At 36.0% G+C, this 24,212-nt stretch overlaps 1 protein-coding gene across 1 annotated transcript in view; it reads left to right on the top strand.

Annotated features, from left to right (window-relative positions):
- Positions 1-24,212, top strand: part of LOC117403673 (collagen alpha-2(V) chain) — a 53,318-nt gene that overhangs the window by 2,629 nt on the left and 26,477 nt on the right. The window contains exons 2-7 of the mRNA XM_034005955.3: positions 15,037-15,279; positions 16,893-16,906; positions 17,634-17,666; positions 18,306-18,338; positions 19,584-19,637; positions 22,257-22,352. Coding sequence (XP_033861846.1) covers positions 15,037-15,279; positions 16,893-16,906; positions 17,634-17,666; positions 18,306-18,338; positions 19,584-19,637; positions 22,257-22,352 — 473 coding nt within the window. The remainder of the gene's footprint in view (positions 1-15,036; positions 15,280-16,892; positions 16,907-17,633; positions 17,667-18,305; positions 18,339-19,583; positions 19,638-22,256; positions 22,353-24,212) is intronic.

Here is a 24,212-nt window from a genome sequence, read left to right as displayed (position 1 = left end):
TGATTTGGCAAAAGCATTGCCAGGAGGAAATCCAGACACACCCATGACTAAAAAAAAAAAAAATGTTTCAAGATTTTACCAGACACAAGGGGCTAACATTTGTTGCTTGAGTTGCACTACCTAACTTACTCTGGGGTCTTTTTTTTTTAGTGCAGCTTGAGCTAGTTGGAAAGCTAATTAGATTTTGATTCTTATTTGGAAAACACATACATAGTTTTATTGCTGTTACTTTAGAAGATTTATACAATGAATAATTGCAAACAGCAGTCATTTCTGTTACTTTGTTCAATGCTGATTACTGTTTTCTTTAACAGAAACGTAATATGTAAATGGATGCTATTAAGATGCAGTAAATGCTTTTTGAAATGTTATAGACATTTTAAGGTACATAAGTAATTGGGAATGTTTCTGTCGCAGTAGAACTCATTTGATGATGAGGAACATATTTTAAGCAATTGTTAGGCGCTACATCATTTATATCAAGTTAAATTCAAGTCATATGTGCACATGCCCGCTTGACATGGTCCCACGCAAATCACTTTTATAACTTTAATGATGGGTGTTGCAAAAGCTTAAAGGCCTCCATTTAGTTTTTGTCTTGGATGCAGCGCAGACAATTCAGTCCAAGTTTAGAAATGTATTCAATTAAATTAACCAATGAATAACTATGTTTTTTGTTTTTAAAACATAGAATAAATAAAAATAACTCTTACAGTTTCTTATCGAATATCATCCATTTTCACAAGAATGTTTCACCATATGCTTTCACCAGAAATATACTGTGCATTTACAAGAATACTTTGCCATGCTGATCTAGGTTTTACTACACTTTGTTATATTCTTACCATAGTGCTACAATACTTTTAAAAGCTCTAAACAATAGAAATATGTGGTGGCAAATAAAGTGAAACATGCACGATAACTGTATAATGGTAACTTCTCACAAAAAGAAACAAATGCTGGTCCTGTTTGGCTACTCTGGTGGTAAGATCATATTCAAGATACATTAAAAAGAAAACAATTTCAGTTTTCTTTTTTAAATTGAACAGATGCACTATTGGGAAAAGAATGATCAGGCAGTGGTGATACAGACCAGACAAAATTTCCTTTCAGATCATTTTAGAGATTCTGAGGACAAAAGTTATTTGAAAAGTTGATTTCCAAAGTTTCCAAGCAAGACCAATTGTTTATAGTTAACTGCAGTTTGCAATAACTGCAGTAATTGTTACCTGTTTAAAATGAAATGTTCTATTTAACAGCGACTTGCCCCTTTAATAAAAGAGAAGAATCAACCACATCTGCTGAAAATATAGATCTGTGAGCAGCATTCCTTCCTGAAAACATATGTGTTCTTTTTACCAATTAAGAAGAAAATACAAGATTGTAAAAAACCAGCTCAGAGCAGACAAGATTTTGTCATATGTTAAGAATCATCAGAATAAATAAGATCCTTCTGGGGTTTACAGCATATGAGCTTGTAGTACTTTACATCAGAAACTGACTATGTATGTGATGGATTGTGATTGTGAAGTACATTTTCTGTTGATCGGTTTCTAAGACATACATACACATCTTAAGGCTCTCCATGGGAACTACTTTAATGCAAATTATTGCAGTCAGCATATGTGGAGGGGGATGAGTTCCAGATGTTTAAATAGTTGTTTTGGCAGCAGTTGTAAAATATGAAAACACATTTTGGCAAACTGAGAAGTGAGGAAGTATATGGCTGATGTTAGAGATATCGTGTGCAAGTATGGCCAGCACAAAGAACATGGAAAATGATAACTCATGGTCAAAGGAGCAGGATTTTGAATATCATATTTTATAGTGAAGCGTTATTGATTTGGAGGGTTATACTGTACAAGTTCCTGACCAAATGTGAAGATAAATGGCCATATACTGTATATGATTTGTTGATACCTCCTGGATAAAACTATGCACGAGAAAGAACAGATCTATTTATTAATAGTATTGTATGCCATAGTTAATATTGGAAAATAAGTATTTGGTGTTTTGAGACCTGATTCTAGAAGAATGAATATGGTTGGGGACATTACTTGGATGGATTTTGCTCAAGCTTCAAACTTGTAAAAGTGCTGATCAAGCTTTAGCTAAACCTCCAAAGAGGCCACTGACCTCTGGAAGGGGCTACTGCAGAGGCAGTGATAAGCACTCTGTTTAGTCTTTTAACTGATATAACATACCAGTATGCACATTCATTTAAGCATCAAGCAAAATGGTCAAATTATGTTGCTGTTTTTTATGTCCCTGTGTTCTGAACACCTCCACTTTTAAGTTTAGCAACACCTATTTAAATTAATATGATCCACCAATTTTGAGGTAATGAGGATCTCATACATAATTATAACACATTTGCAACCATACTGTAGCAGCGAGTGCTATCTTGTACCATGTGACCACATCGAAAATCATGTTGTGTATTTTGTCCCAATCAGTTTTTGTTTACAAATCTCATAAATATTTCACTGTTTATTACTTCTTCTTACCCTTTATTTTTTATTCTTGATCTACACTAAGGTAATACATTGTGCATATTGTGTCTCTTATTGTATATTTTGTGTAGTTTGGGCGAAAGATATCTTAACAGAATTTCTTACAAATATGACTGGTCGGTTTTTAATACATGGTTAATAAAATTGATCTTTAAAGGTAGAATACATTTAACACTATTGTTAGCAGGGAAGCTTGCACAGGTTTAGAACGTGAAACTGATACTCAAATGTCTCAATTTCTTACCTTTAGTTTCACGTTGATTACGTCAAACCCCTATGAGGAAGCATGCCTTAATGGTCTTTCGTAGAGGCCATATTGCTATTAACCACGCTCAGCTCAACAAAAATAAGTTTCATAGATTTAATGAAAAAGAGGAGCACTAGAATACTGGAAACCAAATAACATGGATGATACGTTGGTGTGACAATTCTTGAATTTTGTACACTCTGCTTATTCTATCTGTAATGTTCAAGAACTGCAATTGTAGTAAAAGTCTACATGCTTTAACATCAGCGGTTATCAAACCCTTTCTTGTTGGGACCACCTTTGAAGTGACTCAGGTCAGCCATGACCACCCTGTCCAAAAAGTCATAACAAATGTATAGTAAAAATACATCTACTGTATATGTAGATTTGTACAGTATAAACAGGAAATCCATGATTCCATGTTGTTATTATTCTTAATTCGATCAACTTTCGCAGCACAACGAGTTTCGCTGCAATTAACTGAGCTGGTATTTAAAAAGAAAGAATGTGTCCAATGTGGATGTTTTGGGAGCTACAGGGATTCCGACCTCCACTTTAAGAACTGCACTGGTTATTCCTCTATCCTCTCAATCAGCATTCAGATCAGGGAATTGTTCTTGTTTCAGCCGTTGGCAATGTTAATTGGTAATAGAATGCAGCCATTAAGTATGGTTTATAAATTATTTCCATTTATATTTGAGAACATTGATAAAACAAGAAATAGCTCTGTCAAATCTAAACAGTACACATGGAAGAAAGGTGATTTCTAATGTGTTTTATACATATATAAGGGTTGTTACTGTCCTATGGATTTCCTTAAGTAGATGGTTGTGAAATCAATGCTGATACCCTGCTCATCTGTATTTTAAAACTGTATTTTAAAGGTTAAGCTTATTTTACATACATTTACATTTATTAAAGGGGAACGAGGTCTGCCAAACCTTGGTAGATGCTCTGGGTTTATTTTATGTCTAAGAACAAAGGGGAAAGACACAATGTGTGTTTAATGTATCCTGGGTACAAACATGGCTGCTGCTGTTCAGGCTTCACTGTTAATTGTTTTATTAAACATATGCAGGGCCTAATTCTGCAGACATCATTACATTGCTTTATTAAGAAATACAGATTAGCGGATCAAATGCAGTAATAATTGTGGCAGAACCCAAATTTGCGCTAGTGCAATTGGGCCCATATTGGGCAGCCTCATTGGATTGCAGAACTAATTTGGCAACGTATCCTACAGCTATGAAAACGTTCTGTTGTTAATCACTGCCAGCTACTGAGCAATGTCCTTCTCCCCCATCCCCCTTCACCTCCAAACTGAAACTTTGGAAACACAGACAATTTCTCCATGAGTCATTTAAGCCAACTGTATTCTATAATTACTTTGTATTTTACTGAAAGTCCCTTGAGTTATGAGTTGAAGCACAACGTTTAGCAGTGCTTTGCATTTTTATTGCTAGGGAACAGGGCCTCAAACTGTTTAGCCCTATAATTTGTCAGCCTTGAGTTGCAATTATACAGAAAAAATGTACTGTGCAAAGTCTGAATTAAACTTAGTATTTAAGATGTAATTATAGGAAATATTTCTATAATTTACATTTTGCAAATATGATACTGCCTTTATTTTTGATATAAAGGAAAATAAAATTGAATTTAATATTAAAAGCAGTTTTAGCAAATAATTGTAAAAAGTTCAGTAACAGTGTTTTGTTTTTTTTTCAAACTCTGTTTTAGCTGAAAAAGCTAATTAGGGGATACATGTTCAATGGAACATATTCAATGGAACTAAGAGACAAAATCCACACTGTGTTTAGTATTTGTTCTCTAATATTTCTGTATTTACAGAGTCAAATATGTTAATAAGGCTTAAGAAACATATACGTGTTTGTGATTTGTATACAACTTTAAGCTTTAACAAAAGCAACTCTTTATCAATACTATTTAAGGTTTTCAATTTTTTGGTTTGAACTTGTATCAAAAACTATGGGGGTAAAGGGTTTTTGCTTTTCCAAAGTAAACCTCAGTGGTGAAAATCTTGAAACTATTAGTGTTCTCTGCTGGATTTTAAGTAGTGTTTTGTCCGTTGATTCCTGTGGGACCTGACACTCGTTTCTCACGTTGGAACTAAATACCTAGGTGTCTACATGCCGAGTTGACAAATCTGTCAAAATAAATTCCATTGGTGCCAACATTTGTTTGAACAAACACCAAAAGGAGTGGTATGGTTAACAAGCGGGACCTTCACAGAGAAAAGCATGTGCACATTGAGTACCTCTTTGGAAGTTTAGCATTGTTTCAGGTATCAGGTTTTGTAAAGAAAGATACAAAAACTCTCTTATTGGCTTTCAGAAGCCACTCTTCATTTATTTTTATTTTTTTTCTAGAGGTTCATTTGTAAAAAGTTTTGTTTTTGTGTAGATTAACTAAATAAGTGAGACACATTTCTTGAAAATACTTTTATCAAAGCCGTTTTCATAGTTTATAGACTAAGGCCTTGGGGTAGAGCTTAGTGGGGTGACTGAACATACATTCTGAATTTGCTAAGTGGCCCTGTATGATCCAAGTCTAAACAAAAAGATTAGTATTTATTTTTTGAAGTATACTTTTTCTTTAGTCCATTCCCCAGCAGTGGTTTTGGAAGGGAAACATTTAACTGTTTTCTTCCTTTGCAAATTGGCAAGTCATGGCAATACAACACCAAGGGACCTTTTTTTGGTGTTGCAATTTGTGCATTTAGAAACTGAGCTACTAGCACAGCCTCATCCTACGGAGCATCCCGGTGCCACCTGCTAAAATACAAAGAATACAATAAAAAATCTATGCAATGTGTTCATCCTGGTGAACAAAAAATATGAGGCAGGGGAGCATCGTATAACCTCCTCATTGCCCTCATTGTAGTCCCTCATTGCAATAAACAAGATGAGGTACCAATCTGAACTCATGACCTTCAGGTCTCGTATGGAAGTAAGAGCTCATCAAAGATGAATAACTCAACTCTGTGCCAAGGGTGTAGATAAGACATCCAGGGCGACATACAGTCATAAGCAAATACATTTCAAGTATCACAGTACAAGTAATAATACAATTAAGAGCAAGATAAATACAATGACTTTGGTTCAAGCAAGTACAAGTGTGACAAAATACAATTCAATAATACAGCAGATAACAGTGTCAGTGATAGTTACACCAGGATATGATTAAATACAAAATACTACAGATTAAACAATACATTACAAAATTAATACAATACAACATGCCTTTTGGGTGCCTGCAGACACCAGACAGAGAAGATTGGTGGCAAATCCCTCGTAAACATTCTATGCTTTTGTAATTTACGACTGTTTCCTGCCTCTAACCTCAATTAGAGTTTATCTATCACTTTAAATTCGGATGTATGTTTTAAATTTCAACTAAAAACCAACTAAGGCTTAGTCAAAACCAATGTGAAACGGCAAATATCTTCTCAAAAGTAAATGGAAAAGTTCAGATCACAGTCATTGATCATTAAAAACTTGAAGGAACTGCATTCTCTCTTTTGAAATGGTTTAAAAAAAACTAAATACTTAAATACCTAATTTGTTACTTTTCCTTTTAGTTTCCTGTGCACTAAAGAACACTTACTTTTCATTGCTCTTTTAGAGAAATAAGTTGCAAGCTTCGACAACTTTTTTTGTTCTCTTCAGAAAACTAACTGACAGTTTAAATGGACTGGACAAATCTTATACTTCTGAAAACCACTCAGCTAAACATAGCACCTTAAAAAAATGCTTCATTGAACTAAACTGTAGCAACAGACCCTTTTAAAGGTATGTCCCATGATTGAACTGTAAACAGACTGAAGCTCCTCAGGTGACAGGTTTAAAAAAAACAAACGAATGATATCTAAACTATGGAATAAAAGACCTGATAAAAAGCGTATGTACTGTATATTGCTGGTGTATGGCACAGGAGCTCACAGGGATCAAATTGTCAAGGGAGGAAGCAGGAATGTGGTCTTTTTTTAAAGAAACAAATGCATATGAAACACTTGACACGTTAGTCAAAGTATTTAGTCTGAGTGGATGTTGTGGTTCATCCTTGTTATCTAAGTTATCTTGGGGAAAGCGGATGCTGCTGTCTTTTATCTGTTACCTTTTCCTTTCAGCAGGCAGCTACAACATTTGCTTGCAATTGCTTTGAGGAATCTATATCAAGCAGGAACCCTTTGAAAATGTCCTGTAAGTGTTACTGAAACCCTGCTTGTTTCTCTGTTTATGTCTGTATTAGGAAACCTTTTTATTTTACTCAGTTTGTATTTGGAATACTAAAGCATACACTTCAAATTATATATATATATATATATATATATATATATATATATATATATATATATATTCTAGCTCTAAGAGCCAGCTGCCAGCTATATATTAGTAGAGCTATATTACAAAAAAAAAAACCAGCCACATGTAGTTTATAAAAAATTCCCAGAAATGTGTGTCTGCTCGACACTACTCCAAAGCCTTTTGAAATATGATCTCAAGGTCATCCCATATTTGTATATCATGCTGGGTTGTCGTATGTGAACCCACAACCACTCACTGTCAGGCCAACCCATAGGATATGCTCTTTGGTAATTGCAGTCTGGGGACCTTTGACCGTTTCTTTGTGATTGACGAAAGACTTTTTGCGAGGTGCTTTCAATTAATGTGGGTTGTCTGCTTGGGTCAACATAGTGTGTTTTTGTTCCTCTTTTCCGTAGGGACTATGTGGCATTCTTTCTCTCCTCATAGCTCATGTTGTGTTCTAAACATTGTACACATGTATAAACATAGCTGTTGTAATGTATACAGACGACATTCCCACGCAGAAAAAGAAGATTTGGTAACATGCTCTGCAGTGATTAATTGTCAATGAAAAAACTACAAAAACTAGTTAAGAAAATGGGATTAAATGGGATTTAAAAAATATATGTTCATAGAAGCTTTCTAGTAACCCTGAATGGTATCTAGTCTCCTAAAACATACTGTGCATTGTATGCAGTGTTCTGCGATCTGTGTTCTCATGAGTGAGCCCTCTTGTGGCCATTAATGTAATTTTAAAAGACAACATGAAACAGAGCCTGCTGCATTCTACTACCTCATTTCCCACACATGAATGAAGTGAGCAATAGCTACATTCTCTTTAAAAATGACTTTCTGGGGACTAGGTCAGCTGTTTATATTTTCTGTGGGATCACAATGAATCCACTTGCAATGTGTATTGTATTGTGAATACTATTTTGAAATCCATGCAAAAAATGTGCCCAAATTACTGTAGGACATAACCTTACTGTTTAGTTTGAAATACTGTCTCAGGATTGTCAACTATACAAAACAATCTACATAAAAAATATGTATTACAAAGTGTGTTTTTTTTTTTTTTGTTTTTTTTTAAGTAAAACTACTATACTGTCATGTTTATACAGATATGTACTTCCTCTCATTAGGTGCAGATTAGTGATGACACTTGTTTATTTTATTTAACATTTTAAAATGACTCTACAATATTCTATAACTGTGAAGAGTTTGTACAATCCACAGTAAGTCACCATGGAAACAGAGAATGTAACCAGAACATGTAATCAGTTAGTTATGCATTTAACTTTCCAGACTTCCTTCCCCACCCAAAACCAGTAAGCTTCTCAGCTGATAAAAGTGCCTTGGCTTTTGAAGAATATACTGTATATTGGCTAAAATGTGAAGTAGGTAATATCGAAGCAGCACTTGATTCTGTAAAAGAAAAAGGCCAGGACTAATCACAGGCTTCCCAACTTAACTTTGAAATTCATACAAGGACACTGTGTTGTTCAACTTCAAGACCTCACATATCCCCTTTTACTCCAGGGGTCATAGTAACTGCCATTAGTATATGCATGCCTACAGTACAGCTCTTCATTGGTGATTAATGGCTGAGTGTGTCAAAGGTCAGACAATCTTTAAATTGTATAGGGATTCTTGCACTGAGATTGGCCTGGCTGCTTAAAGAGGACTAGCAGCAATACATTGTTATCCAGAACTAGTAAACACTAAATAGTGTTGAATTTATAAATACCAAAATTATTTAAGTTTGTTTTAGTATTTCTATATACATTATGAATTTATACATTTCAGTATGGATGTTTGAAGATGTTCACTTAACACTTTTTCATGCTTTATCTCACACACTATTTTCAATTGTTTCTGTACTGTACCAGTGAGTTTAAAAAGGAAAACATTTTTTTATTCTCTTGTATACCGTATATATATATATATATATATATATATATATATATATATATATATATATATATATATATATATATATATAAACTATAATATATATTTGGTCTGGTCCAGGAAATGGTTTTTGAAGTGCTGCACATGCTGTTATTGTGTTAGGTAATTCAGCACATGCTTACATTATCCCGAGAGAGGAAGTTCATAACTCTCAGGTAAAATCTAGTGAAATCAGCATCAGAATGGCAGCATAGGAGCCCAATCTTCCATTACATGGAATAAATCCACTGCCCAAAATGTAATGTATAGAACTAAGAGTGCGTCCTCGCTGTTGTATATGTGATTATTTTTAAACCAATTTATTTGGTACAGTTATTATGCGAGTTTACATTTTAATTTCCTTTTTAGTTTTGCATGGGCAGGAAAAAAAGACCCAATTGGTGAGCTGGCACTTGATATGTCCATTATTCTTGTCTGCTGGTTTTAGAAGCCAATATATCTACACAGCTGTTTTGTGGAAATTATTCCAAATGGTAAAATAAATGAAAACATGATGTCTATCAAGAGAATATGTTAAGCAGTGAATGTTTCAAGTGTAATGTCTGTTTATATGGGTGTTGGCTAAGAGAATTGCCACGTGCACACACAGTACCTTTTTTTTTCTTTTCTTAGGGCACGTGTTTTTGTAATGCAAAAACTTTCACAGCAGCTAGCAAATTTAAAACCTGCATATAATTTGGTTCAGTGTAATGAGTTTGCTGGTCTCAGCTTCAACCCCCACTGTGCATTAGTCCACAAACCACCACAATTCTGCTTTACAGAGGCCCAGAACAAAATATTAGGGATTGAGGTTTTTCAATTCAGGATTCAGGTGGGCTCACAGAACCAAAGAAGAAGCACTTACACCGCCTGCTGGCACGGCACCTAATTGCAACAGTGTCATTGTCCCTCACCTTCCATTTGCCATAATTTCATAAGCTAGCCAAGTCAAACAAATTCACTGGGCTTTTAATACCATTTAAGTTCTCATATTGATCTCTTTGTAATTTATGGATTACTTTTTTTTGGTAAATCTGGGATTACAAATACCATATTCTTCCTTTAAAGATTTTCAAATTTAATCAAGTTTAGTTATCCAACTGTTTTTTGGATTCAGAAGTTAGCACAGTTTTAAAGCCAAGACCAAAGGGTTTTCTGAACACAGGACTTGTTTTACACTGCAGTCAATCAAAATATAACTACCCTAGTGCATATTATTACACTGATTTATACATTTTGAAATTTATATATGAATACTTTATATATTACTGCTGAAACTGGCTGGAACCAATTGGCTATAAACCCAGACAGCAAGGGTTCAGATGCCCGCCCTTGATATCTGTATTTGGAAAGAGAACACTTGCAAGTTGTGTGGCATTAAACTGAGGTACTATATTTTATATCCCGGTACAGCTATCACAATGTGATAAACAATAGCTGCATTTATGTAATGTAAAAATGAGCAAAGAAATATTAACACTGTGTTTCCAGGCTGGCTTTTATAACAACCGATAAAATAAATTACACTTTGCTTCTATTTTTCAGTGTGTTATTAAGGATAAACTAGGCTAAAAAAACAACAACACAAAAAAGCTGAAAAAATCATTCAGTTTTCGGGTTTAAATTAGAGTTTTAATCGTGACATTTTCTATTGATGGATTAATTATCTGATCTACGATCCGATCACATCTTAAGTAACGCGTTACTGTAAAAATATTACTTTTGTCAATAACGAGTTCATATAACACATTCGCTTTTTAATCGGAATAATAATGTTACAGTTACTTTCCACTAAAAAGAAACAAGTTAGTCTCGTTACCTTTTCTCTGTTGTACACCTACATTAGTGGTCTTTTCTTTTTTAACCCCGACTGCTGTAATGTCGGTGTCTCAGAACCGATGACGCGATCTCTATTCGGGGCATTCAAATCAGTCTTTCTGAGAGTTGTATTTGAATAAGGCTAGGCACTAGGAACAAAAAAATGTGTATCCCTACATGCAAACTTTGATGATACACTTCAAAAACACAGGGCACGTGTCTACCACCGCATATTTTGAAGTTTAATAGGACAAGATGGAGAAGAGGCTTAGTTTTTATTCAGTAGTAAGTAAGGACATTATATACGTTTTTTTTTCATGAAATGAGTAGCAAGTAATAAGTTACTTTTTTTCCAGTGACGTCCAAAACTGTGCTGTTTGCTAGTGATATGAAATTGTATTGAAAGACAATCACAAGTCTTTCAGGTAGACAAGATTAATTGACCAATTATTTTGTAATCGATCAAAGTCCACAGGTGTGATTAATCGATTACACTATGTAACACAATTTTTGTTCTTGGGTAGTAAGTGTTATTTCCTAATTGCTTATGCCTCAAAAGTATAGAAAATGGCTATTATTCCCCACAAACTTTGCTTTTGTGACCAGGACAGTGATATTTTGAAATTGACCTATTTCCAATGAGAAAACAGGTGAATTTGTGTCTTTTCATTCACATAAAGTCAGAAAAAAAACAACATATGAATCCAAATTAACATGTATTTATACTAAAGTAATACAAACATGACTACAAAAGATTTAGAAGTGAGTAGTTTTTCGAGCTTTACGATTATACTGTAAATCACTTTCACGAATCAGCCCCCAAATGTAGTCTCCCATCATGTTCTCATTATACTGTCCTTGGTAGCGGCGTTCAAAGTCCAGTATATCCTGGTAGAAGCGCTCGCCTTGCTCCTCCGAGTATGCTCCCATGTTCTCCTTGAATTTATCAAGATGAGCATCAAGGATATGGACTTTGAGGGACATCCTACAGCCCATTGTTCTGTAGTTCTTCACAAGAGTCTCAACCAGCTCCACATAGTTTTCGGCCTTGTGATTGCCCAGGAAGCCCCGAACCACTGCGACAAAGCTGTTCCAAGCCGCTTTCTCCTTACTAGTGAGCTTCTTGGGGAATTCATTGCACTCTAGGATCTTCTTTATCTGTGGTCCGACGAAGACACCGGCTTTGACCTTTGCCTCAGACAGCTTAGGGAAGAAGTCTTGAAGGTACTTGAAGGCTGCCGACTCCTTATCTAGAGCTCTGACAGATTGTTTCATAAGGCCCAATTTGATGTGCAGTGGTGGCATCAGCACCTTCCGGGGGTCCACCAGTGGCTCCCACTTGACGTTGTTCCTCCCCACAGAGAACTCGGTCCGCTGTGGCTAGTCCCGCCTGTGGTAGTGCGCCTTGGTGTCCCTGCTGTCCCAAAGGCAAAGATAGCAGGGAAACTTGGTAAAACCACCTTGGAGACCCATCAGGAATGCCACCATTTTGAAGTCTCCTATGACCTCCCAGCCGTACTCATCATACTTCAAGGCGTCCAGCAAGGTCTTGATGCTGTTGTAATCCTCTTTGAGGTGCACCGAGTGAGCCAGGGGAAGAGACGGGTACTTGTTACCATTATGGAGCAGCACGGCTTTGAGGCTCCTGGATGAGCTGTCAATGAAGAGGCGCCACTCATTCTGGTTACAGGCGATTCCGATTGCCTCGAACAGACTGGTCACATTGTGGCAGAAGCAGAGCCCATCTTGATGGGTGAATAAGCTGGAAAAAGGTTGGTGACGCTTCCTCTGATCTGCGACTTGCACACTTTCATCCAGGATATACTGGACTTTGAACACCGCTACCAAGGACAGTATAACGAGAACATGATGGGAGACTACATTTGGGGGCTGATTTGTGAAAGTGATTTACAGTATAATCGCAAATCTCGAAAAACTACTCACTTCTAAATCTTTTGTAGTCATTTTTGTATTACTTTAGTATAAATACATGTTAATTTGGATTCATATGTTGTTTTTTTCTGACTTTATGTGAACGAAAAGACACAAATTCGCCCGTTTTCTCATTGGAAATAGGTACATTTCAAAATATCACTGTCCTGGTCACAAAAACAAAGTTTGTGGGGAATAATAGCCATTTTCTATACTTTTGAGGCATAAGCAATTAAGAAATAACACTTACTACCCAGGAACCAAAAAAAAAAAAAAAAAAATTGTTACACGGTGTTAATCGTTAATCAATTAAAACACCTATTTTAAATCATTCCATCTTAACCTGTAAGGGCTGAACTTTATTATTCCTTAGACGCAGGTTGCTGTAATTTATTCTTCATATAACTTGTATGGACAAGACTGCTTTCTATTTTATCATTTTCATGCAACATATTAAAACACAATATCACCAGGGGCTATCATATTTTTCTAATAATTAGATCATCCCATCATCATCTTATAATTTCCAGTACATCCCAAAATACTGAAACAACAAAATCACGAACAAAACAAGTTCAGACTGAAAACAAGACTTGACTTGAATAACAAGTTTATCATGCCGTGCACTGTAGAGGAATTGGGATCTGAGAGTAGCGTGCCCTGATTTTCCTGATAACTCTAATATAAACCCACAGTACTCGGATCTTCATAGAAGATGACTGCTTAGGTCTCTTGTGCAGATGTCACTAGGCCTTTTTTTTCTATTTCTATTTCTATTATAAATGTCTAATAATTATATTGTGTTGTGCTACACATAGTTTCTAGCTGTTAACTTACAATATCCATAGAATAAAACAGGGTTTAATGTTAGTTTCAGATCCAAATTATTATGTGTATTGTTTCTGGACTTTAACTGCTTTAAAATGTTTTATTGGTTTTCTATTAAGTTTGAAAAATAAAATTTATTTTCCAGGTGACAATTTTTGGCCTTAACAAGTATTGGCAGTTTAGTACTGCACTGGCGAAATGGCTGAATGAACGAATCATGGTACAATGCCATTTTATCATGTTCCCAGAGGTCTTCATGTCTATAATTTTCATTAGCTGAAAAATAATGATTCATATTACATTCCTTTTCCTTTTTTAGATGGCTTTGGAGCAGAGTAACAGTTGGCCAGAAGTTAACTAAGCCTCTGCCAGCAGGCTTGTTAAATTGTTTTGTGTTAAAACAAATCAATACCAGTATGTTTTGTTCCTTAAATTAAAGAAAAACAAATTAAAGAACTATGTTGCACATACAACACTGAATGTTTGACTAAAGCGGAAGTTTTTCAAGTGTGTTTACTTGTTAGACTGTCTGAAAGAGCTTAAATATGTTTTATAGTGCAAAGCTCCTACAAAGGGAAACATCTGGTGGACATTTGTATGGCTATTAATCGTGTCCTCTACTGGTTCAGCATAGTATTACTCCAAATCATCATACCAGTTTGTAATTAATTAATGTGTAGTATTTAATACAAATATGTGGAATGTATCATAAATTAACCCAATAGGGGCCGTGCTGCCACCTTGAACTAAACAGAGAAAATGAACAATAATTGAAAGGGACTGTAGGCAGTTGTCTTTTAAGGGAAGGGAATTCTATACAGTATTAGTGAAAAAATACTGAAATAAAATATTGCTACACTTATGCAAGCCATGTTAGGAAAACAAAATAAACTTAAACGATTTGGTTTAACATACATGATCCTACTTTTTTCAGTAAGAATTTGATTGAAGAAAATGTACTTTTTGTTATGTTATGCTCCAAGTAAATATGCAGTTATTTCATAAATTGAATTTAATTTAAATGTATATTTTAGTACTGCAGGCCTTACTTAACCTTCTGTCTTGGTATTGATATAAAACTGTGTAAGACAACTGCTGTTTTATAAATTTATACTGTAATTTATGTTGGATTAGTCTGTAATAGTCATGTTAAATGTTGTTTCATAATCCTGAGGACTATATTAACAATTATACTATTTAAACACAATGAAAATGAGTGACATTTAAGTTAAGTTTAGTAATATGCAAATTAATGTAATGTCACGTACTGTGAATCCATTGTGTATATTGTGTAGTTTGAATGACATTTGCTATACTATGTATATATTTACATGTCTTTATTACAATAAATAACTGTGCCAAGGTGTCTTCAAGAGCAACAGCAATTCTCATCATAACCTCCTTTTTTCTGTTTGTTTTACAGGAGATGAAGTGGGTTGTTCACAGGATGGTCAGACCTACACAAATAGAGATATATGGAAACCACAGCCATGCCAAATCTGTGTTTGTGACAGTGGAACAATTCTCTGTGATGAGATTCAATGTGAGGAGATACTGAACTGTGAAAAACCGGTAATACCTTTTGGAGAATGTTGTCCAGTATGTCAAGATGGAGAGGGTGGTGATGGCCGTGGTGATGGCCGTGGTGGCAACGAAGGCAGCGCTGGTAAATATACTCTTCCAAACCTTCATTCTTTCAGTGTATCTTTTAAATAAGAAAGTGCCGTGGTGCTAAACATGAGCTTATTGTTGCTGGTAGTCCCTGCAATACCTTGCTAATTTTATCAAAAAAATGTATGTTTGGAATAATGCTGGAAAAATACTGATACTCACTCAATGTTTTTTGTGTCTTTAAAACAGCCTAAAACAAAACTTGATCTTGTTTAAATTTTTATATTTACTCTATATTACTTCAAGGAAGTCAACACTAATATCGGTATATGCACTGTAATTTATTATTTCCCAGTAATAATGTTATTAGTATAAAGTATTCGTTATTTACCTGTGTTAGCTATGTGATTATGTATGAAGAAGCTCCTCATGATATCTGCTATTAGAATGATTCCACTGCCCATTCCACTAACTATAAGCACATTGCCAGCACAGGAAAGAGATCTGTCATTATGAAGAATGCATTACGGTACTATGGTGGGACTGCCATCTCCAACACTATTTGGAATGTGATTTCTGGAGAGTGTTTGCTGTGTGTCATGATAATGCATGCTTCATGTGGGGATTTTACTGTACATAGGCTCACATTTCAGACATTTGTCTTTTCTGCATATTGCTTTCATGAACAAGTATTTTATAATGGCATTATGTGAGCGATCTGAAATTCAGATTCCTTAGTTGCTTATTTTGCTTGTAAATCCAGGTTCTAACTGATCAATAGCGAGATTGGGAATATACACCAATGCTACTGAGTTTGAATCATTCTAATATTACTTTCTAAAGTAAATGCCAGACAGCTGGTGTCTGTGGTTTCTTTCCTTTTTCTTTTTTTGTATAATATTGTGTGTTTGATGACAGCGAAGGAAATAATATTTTGTTGATTTTACTTAAAATTTCCATTTTAAAATGATAGGTCTTTCATATTTCTAAGGTCTTTCATATTTCTGAATTTTGACTCTGTTATTTTGTGGTGCGCAAATCTTTTGATAAAGAGGCCAAACAGCACAGCAGCTGAACAAATGTTAAGGCTAAAACTGCAAGTTAACTGACTTGTTGAACAAAATCAAAATACAGTTCTAAAAAAAGAATGGCTGAGGTAGTTTAGATTTAAGGCCAAGGGTCTTACTGTCTCATTGTGGTCAATCAGGGTTCGTTCTGTTGCTTCTTTCTTAAATGTGCAACACGTTTTTCATGTCTCCCTGTCAATTTCTATATGTATTTCATTGACAGGACCATACATGTTTGGAAATCAAGCTCATAAAAATTAAGAGTAAAGGAAAATAAAACAGGGGAACAGCACAGTAACCAACCTGGGGTATTGCAAAACACAAACCACGGCTGAGGATGTGCTATTCTCAAAGATGATATAGATGCCACAAAGTTTTTGTTAAGCAATGATAATCCACAAAAAACAAAGAAAATATAGTCTGGGTCTTTTCCATTTCTACTGATATTACAGTAACTCATCTAAATGCCTTTTACCCTTTTACCACCTGCGTATTCCAGGTTTGTGAGGTCTGTTCTGCTTCTACTGGTATTACTTTCACTGTTATAAAATAGAATTCCATAACTTATCTGATTCAACTTTTTTTGTCTTTTGTTCCATAGGTAGAGGATATAAGGTAAGCATATACTCATGGACATTATAATATGGGGGTGCATATTATTCTGTAAATAAATACAAATAAATTTAAAAAAAATTAAGCTATTGAGCAATGAGTCCAATTTTTGAAAAGAATAAAACTATTTCAAAAGTATAAAACTAGCAAAAAACAACTTCTGTCTTTGCAGCTCTGACAGGTAAATCGTTGGTCTGGGCAGCTACTTCCTACCTGTCAAAAAAGATAACTTTTTTTCAGAAAATGTGCCTTTGCTCATTCCCTTGACACATTTTCATTAGCATTTCTGTATATATCGATTCTGCGGAATTTGTATTAGTTGCAGCAACAGCATAATGACCTGCATTTAATCTACAGTACATTTATATGCTCTAGTTTTACGAAGTCTCCACTCATCTATTTACACACCATCTGCATAACTGCCCAGAAGGGCATACACACACCATACTCTACTTTCCAGTATGGGGAAATAAAATGGAGGCTCTCATGCAGTGTCCTTACCAGTAAAACAAAGTTCTGTAAAAGCAGTTTCAGGGGGAAAAAGTGGGACTAAAAGCAGAACTCATCACATTTCTGGAATGGTTTTTTTTTTTCAGTTAATGAATTTTAAAAAATGGTTCCTGTTCATAGCAAAATTATTAAAATGAAGTGAATACCATCTATAATCTCTAATTACTGGTGATGAAAAAGATGAGATTGTATATATATATATTTTTTTTTTCCTGTCCAGGGCCAGAAAGGAGAACCTGGACAAGTCCCTTATGTAAGTATATTGTTAAATAACAGTTTAGGCTTGTTTAATGGTTGAGCTTCCTTGTTTAGAAATATGTTTAAACGCATACAGTAATGTTGTTTTAACACAAGGCTTTAATATGGTAAGGGAGAGAGCGCCCCCAGGCTAGACTCATGATAGTAAAAAAAAAAACAACAAAAAAAAGTGTGTGAAGGTAAGGAGAAGGTGGCTCCTGGTATTTAAACTCCTGCTCTGATCAAATGAATGTTGAACGTGTGCAGTTAAACTGCATTTGTAAAACAACAGCCCACAATAAGAAAGCAGTACATTATTCAGTAAAGAGAGGAATAAAGCACTGAATTAGTTTAGTGTTCAAATATCTCAGAGTTAACTATTGAATACTCTCTCTTTGACTCCCTAATGTTGTCTCAGGTAAGCTAGTCCAAGATTAGTGCTAAATGGGGTTTAGGAAACCAGCCATTAGTAGAAGTAAACTTAACTAAAGCATGTATATGTTTAAACTTTCCTCTGTAAATGTATACAGTGTAGAATTAATTGGCATGGAAGTGTAAGGACAAATAAATGTATTTTGGGGTAATAGATTTGAACACACAAATATTAGAATATTGTATACGTTATTTATGTTTTGATATTTTATTTCACACACAGGTAACAGGTATAAGAGGTCGCCCAGGCCCAATGGTAAGCATTATTTTACAGTATATTCTGTATGGAATTTGTAGTAATCTGAATAATTGTTTAATACAGGCATGAACCTATATACAGTACTGTATAGTGATTTGAACTTCTTTTTAACTGGCTAAAAGATAAAGCAAATCTAATAGTTCTGTAATACAAAATGGAGGCTTACGAATTAATAATATTAATCCTAGTCTCCACTGATAGCAGCTGATAAGAAAACAATGATGTACACTGTAATAGGAAAGTCAAAATAAGATAATTCTCCTTCTCGTTTACGCTTGATGTGATTGTAAATTAGTCCACAACGCCACCTATTTGCCAAATGCTTTGAGTTTAGTTTCTTGTTTAAAAAAAGATGACAAGTGAACACATGCCACCTGGTGGCCAGATATATAACTACAGTCCCTTTCTCTCTAAAGAAGTATCACATCCATTATTTTTTTGGTAACTCTAACCAGGGGCTAACTTTAAACATATAAACAATAAAACCAAATCAAATATGGGCCATAAACTCTTTCATTCAAATCCAATATCACAATTGAAGCGATTTCACTTGTCAACAGAAAACCATACAGTTTAATATGAGGGGATGTGAATAATAATAATTGGTATAGGTGGCACGGTGGCGCGGTGCTTAGCGCTGCTGCCTCACAGCTCCAGAGTCCTGGGTTCGATTCCTGGCTCGGGGGTCTGTCTGTGTGGAGTTTGCATGTTCTCTCTGTTTTCACTGGGCACTCCAGTTTCCTCCCACTGTCCAAAGACATCCTGGTTAGGTTGATTGGTCTCTCTAAATTGCTGTGTGTGTTGGCCTTGTGCCCTGTGTCTGCCAGGTTAGGCTCTGGCTCACCGTGACCCTCTATAGGATGAAGCGGTTATTGATAATGGATGGATAATTGATGATAAAATAGCTAACCTAATTTGTAAACAAACTGTACCACCAGAAAAACAAGAAGCAACATAAATTTTGTAAGAAATGACCTCAGCCAAAATGCAATGTTACTCTCAACACTTATCCTTCAGTTGTTAAAAATAAACACTGCCTGTTATGTCAGCATGTATTATAACAAATAATATACGCCTGTATAAATCACGAGAAACCCCTGATAGAATTACAGCTTTGTTATGCACAGTTGGATTAGTAGTCGTAGTAGTAGTAGTCGTAGTCATAGTAGTACCATGTATTGTTTAAAATATATTGAATTGTAATATTATTTTTTACATCAATGTATTCATTTTTTCTCTTAGGGCCCACCGGGTTCACAGGGACCGCGAGGTGAACGAGGATACAAAGGAAGGCCGGTATGCTTCAGAGTGTCACATTGATTTATTTCTTAGGCCACAGTACAGCTTATCCTTTTATTATTTATTTCTTATTATTTATTTCTTAGCAGACGCCCTTATCCAGGGCGACTTACAATCGCAAGCAAATACAAATACATTCAAGTGTTACAATATAAGTCATACAATAAGAACAAGAAATACAATAATTCTCAAGTGTGACAAACCACAATTCAATAATACAGCAGATAATAGTGAAAGTTACATCAGGATATGATTAAGTAGTGATAGTTACATCAGGATATGATTAAGTACAAAATACTACAGATTAAACACTTGGGAGATTACAATATTCTGAGGTACAGGATTAAATGCAGTAAAATAGGGGGCAGATAAGAGCAAAATAAAGCATATTTAAATGAAGGGTGATAGTGTCCCAGGATACAACAGAGGAGTTCTACAGGTGCTGTTTGAAGAGGTGAGTCTTAAGGAGGCGCCGGAATGTGGTCAGGGACTGGGCAGTCCTGACATCTGTAGGAAGGTCGTTCCACCACTGCGGAGCAAGGGTGGAGAAGGAGCGGGCTCGGGAGGCAGGGGAGCGTAGCGGAGGTAGAGCCAGTCTTCTAGTGCAGGCGGAGCGGAGAGGTCGAGTGGGGGTGTAGGGAGAGATGAGGGTCTGGAGGTAGCTGGGTGCAGTCTGATCAAGGCATCTGTAGGCTAGTACAAGAGTCTTGAACTGGATGCGAGCGGTGATCGGGAGCCAGTGGAGCGAGCGGAGTAGTGGAGTAGCGTGGGCGAAGCGAGGTAGAGAGAACACCAGGCGAGCAGCAGAGTTCTGGATGAGCTGGAGCGGACGGGTGGCAGACGCAGGGAGGCCAGCCAGGAGGGAGTTGCAGTAGTCTAGGCGGGAGAGTACCAGGGCCTGGACCAGGAGCTGGGTAGCATAGTTGGTGAGGAAGGGTCGGATTCTTCGGATGTTGCTCAGGAAGAATCTGCAAGTGCGTGCCAGAGTGGAGATGTGCTGGGAATAAGAGAGGCAGGGGTCCAGGGTGACTCCAAGGTTTTTAGCTGAGGAAGAGGGAGAGAGTGTGGTAGATTCCAGAGGAACAGAGATAGAGAGATCAGAGGAGGGGGAGGAGGAGGGAAAGAAAAGGAGGTCAGATTTAGAGAGGTTGAGTTTGAGGTGATGCGAGTGCATCCAGGAGGAAATAGCAGACAGACAGGTAGAGATACGGGAGGAGATGGTGGAGTCAGAGGTGGGGAAAGAGAGGAAAATCTGAGCATCATCAGCATAGAAATGGTATGAGAAACCATAGGATGCGATGAGGGGGCCCAGGGAGCGGGTGTAGAGAGAGAACAGGAGAGGACCCAAGACTGACCCTTGGGGGACTCCAGTCAAGAGAGGGTGAGGTGTGGAGGTTGCTCCACGCCAGGTTACCTGGTAAGTGCGGTTGGAGAGGTAGGAGGAGAACCAGGCCAGAGCAGTGCCAGAGATCCCCAGGTCAGCAAGAGATGATAGTAGAATAGAGTGATCAACAGTGGCATTATAAACACAAGTTGTCATGGAACCGTGTTGGCTGAACGATTAAAAGTGCAAAAAGATAATAAAGTTATTCGAAGAAAAGTTTCCAATCAGATACATTAAATATGTGTAAATGCAAATCAAATACAGACATGTAACCACACAAATATGTTGTAGAAAGAAACACATTACAAAGTAATGCAGTGCTAGTAAACTAAGGACTTACAGAGTAATGCAGTGCTAGTAAACTAAGGACTTCATTATACTTTGGGTAATATTTACATGTAACTGTATTAATGCCAACAATTTGACAACTGCTCATCTAATGGACCTTATAATGGATATCCTCAGATTGTTTCAAAATCATTCATTAAATATGATGATATTCAATGGCTAGATAATGGCTAAACCAACATTTACCCTCAGCGTGGGGGGCTCCTGATCTATTAATAAAAAACATATGCTTGAATAGATATGTGTTACGTTTCATGATGGTGGTCTTATTAAATGAGTCTATAAAGTCTTGGTTGAGTTCTGTGGAAAAAAAACGTCACAGGTGAACTGAAGAATTCCATCCCTCTAGGGGTGTTGAGTGGCCCTGTGGAACATGCTGCATTGTACCATTTGTATACTATCTGAGCAGTTAATACCCATTGATACAATAGTGCCTCTAGGTCTACAATATGTTTGTCTACCACAGGCTGTTTTGTCCTTTTTTTATTGCACTTTATTTTTTCCGACAGCCCCCACCATCACATACCATAACATGTTAACTGGTAACCAAAATAAGAAGTTACAAAATATAGCCAAGTAAAAAAATAATTGAGAATACTTTCTTTTTTATACATAAACTATTATGAAAACCCCATTATACCATGCATTACATGATACAAGACAATTCTAAACCAATAAGAAAACATAACCCTTTATAGGATTAGTTCTTACTTAATGGCTTATGGTAATTAGATAGACAGTACAATACACACAGCAGTAAACATTATTGACACTTTTGGCAGTGATTCTATTGGTTTGGCTTCATTACTTAAAAAAATTATCAGTTATTGAACCTGTTACTTTACTCTCAGTAATATCATTTCAAATTAAAATGACTTCTTTAGGGTCCTCGAGGTACCCCTGGCTATGATGGTGAGCCTGGTGTTCCTGGGCAGCCTGGAGAACCTGGCCCCCCTGGCCACCCCACACACCATGGCGGGGTACGTATCTGCTGTGCTTCATGTTATCCTAATATAATGACTTAAACTGAAGCAGGTATGTGTGTTACAGTCCATGGAACAATTTGTACTATTTTTGACATCTAAAATATCCAAATCATAGTGTAAAAGAAGAAAACGGTCAAACTGGCTATGGTTACATCGATTTGTGTCCTCAAACAATCATTTTACCATGTGTACAGTAATATTTTGGAAATGTACATTTGCACCATGGTACATCTGGGTGGTAGGCCAGTGTTACTGTGGCTCCATTAACATTGTACTTTAGGTCAAAATGCATACTTTTCCTGGCACAAATCGAAGAATCATCATCTTTCCTGATTTTCTGAAATGAGCTGGAAATCTATTTTCAAAATGTTTTTAAAAAGCTGCCATTTCAGAACAGTTTTCCCTGTGTACAGTGATATATTTATTTATAAAACTACATTATAAATACAATATGTATAGTCAACATATACACACCTCCAGACTGTCGCTGATAAAAAGACTGAAATCCCTTTAGCAAGCAGATCACTCTGTGTAGCTTAATCAATAAACCTTTTACTACAGTCTCTAATATTATAGTATTAAATCCGACAGTTGGAAAATATTTTAATTAAAAAAAAGAGTTATAGTAGTGATAAGCTTTCTCTAAACATTTTTGTCTTGTTTTGTTTTGTTTTGTTTTGTTTTGTTTTGTTTTGGTTAAGTTCTGTTTTGTGCTACCTTATGGGAAAAGTTTAACAAATACATTTAACCATCCTCAAAAGGACAGACAAAAAGTAAAAGTGACTAGTAGAATGCTTCAGGTACATCAGTTGTAAACCCAGATCACCATGATTGCACACAATAAGTAAAAAAGGAAAGTTTCTATAATCTAATTTTAAAGTTCTATGAAGTTGTTGTAAACACATTTTTAAAGCAGTGCAGGTTTATTTAATTGTACTGTTCTTATAATGTGTGCTATGCAAAATGTTAGCGCAGCTCCTCCTAAATGACTATAAAATGATGCCCAAGTTTGTTTTACACTCATTTCAAGTGTTTTTTTTTCAGGATTGATATTGGTACCATCATAGCGTGCTACTGTACCTCTATTTTTGTTGTAAACATAGTCATTGTCACAATAATGGAATGTGGAAGCTACTTACTCTTTAAGTGAAATCAGGCATGTCCAATAATGTGCATCCCAAAGCAGTACTGTGTATGCAAACTCTTAAAATGTCACGGCCAAATGACTTCTGCTTTCATAAATCTACAATTTTACAAACTAGGTACATTTAACCCTCATAAGGACACGTTAGAAAACTGACTTTCCTGACACTACACATTTTGGGTTTCCATTGGCTCAGTTTATTTTAGTCAAGAAGACCCTCTTTTCACCTGATGTCATGTAAATGAAGGTGAAAGGAGGAGGTCGATATGTAGATTAGCCATGCATAGAGTTCTCATGCTGTTTTTGCAGACAGCTTGGGAAAATGTGGTTTCCAGGCACAGAGAACAGGTACACGAGAGAATCTCACCTGGAAATCCATGGTTGTCAGATGACATCTTGTTTGAGTGAAACTCTAAAGCACAGTATTAAGCTCATGTAATAAAGCTGTGATTTGTAAATGCCTCATGCCTGGTTGTTTAATAATGTGTTTTACTGCTCTTGTCCAAATAGTTTTTCAAATGTCCATTGGTGGGGTGGCATATTGTTAGTTGTGAATAATATTTCAACTAATTTATCACACGGCTTATTAATTAAAGAAAAAAGAAAATAATTAACCCGGAGGTATAATGAAACTGTCCAACCCAGTTATTGCAGACCACCATGGCTGAAAACCAGTAGAAACGTAGGATTATAGGGATCTGTGCCAGACA

This window comes from Acipenser ruthenus, chromosome 10, assembly GCF_902713425.1.
Source record: "Acipenser ruthenus chromosome 10, fAciRut3.2 maternal haplotype, whole genome shotgun sequence".
In the NCBI taxonomy this organism is placed as follows: domain Eukaryota; kingdom Metazoa; phylum Chordata; class Actinopteri; order Acipenseriformes; family Acipenseridae; genus Acipenser; species Acipenser ruthenus.
This window is presented reverse-complemented; position numbering and strand designations above follow the sequence as displayed.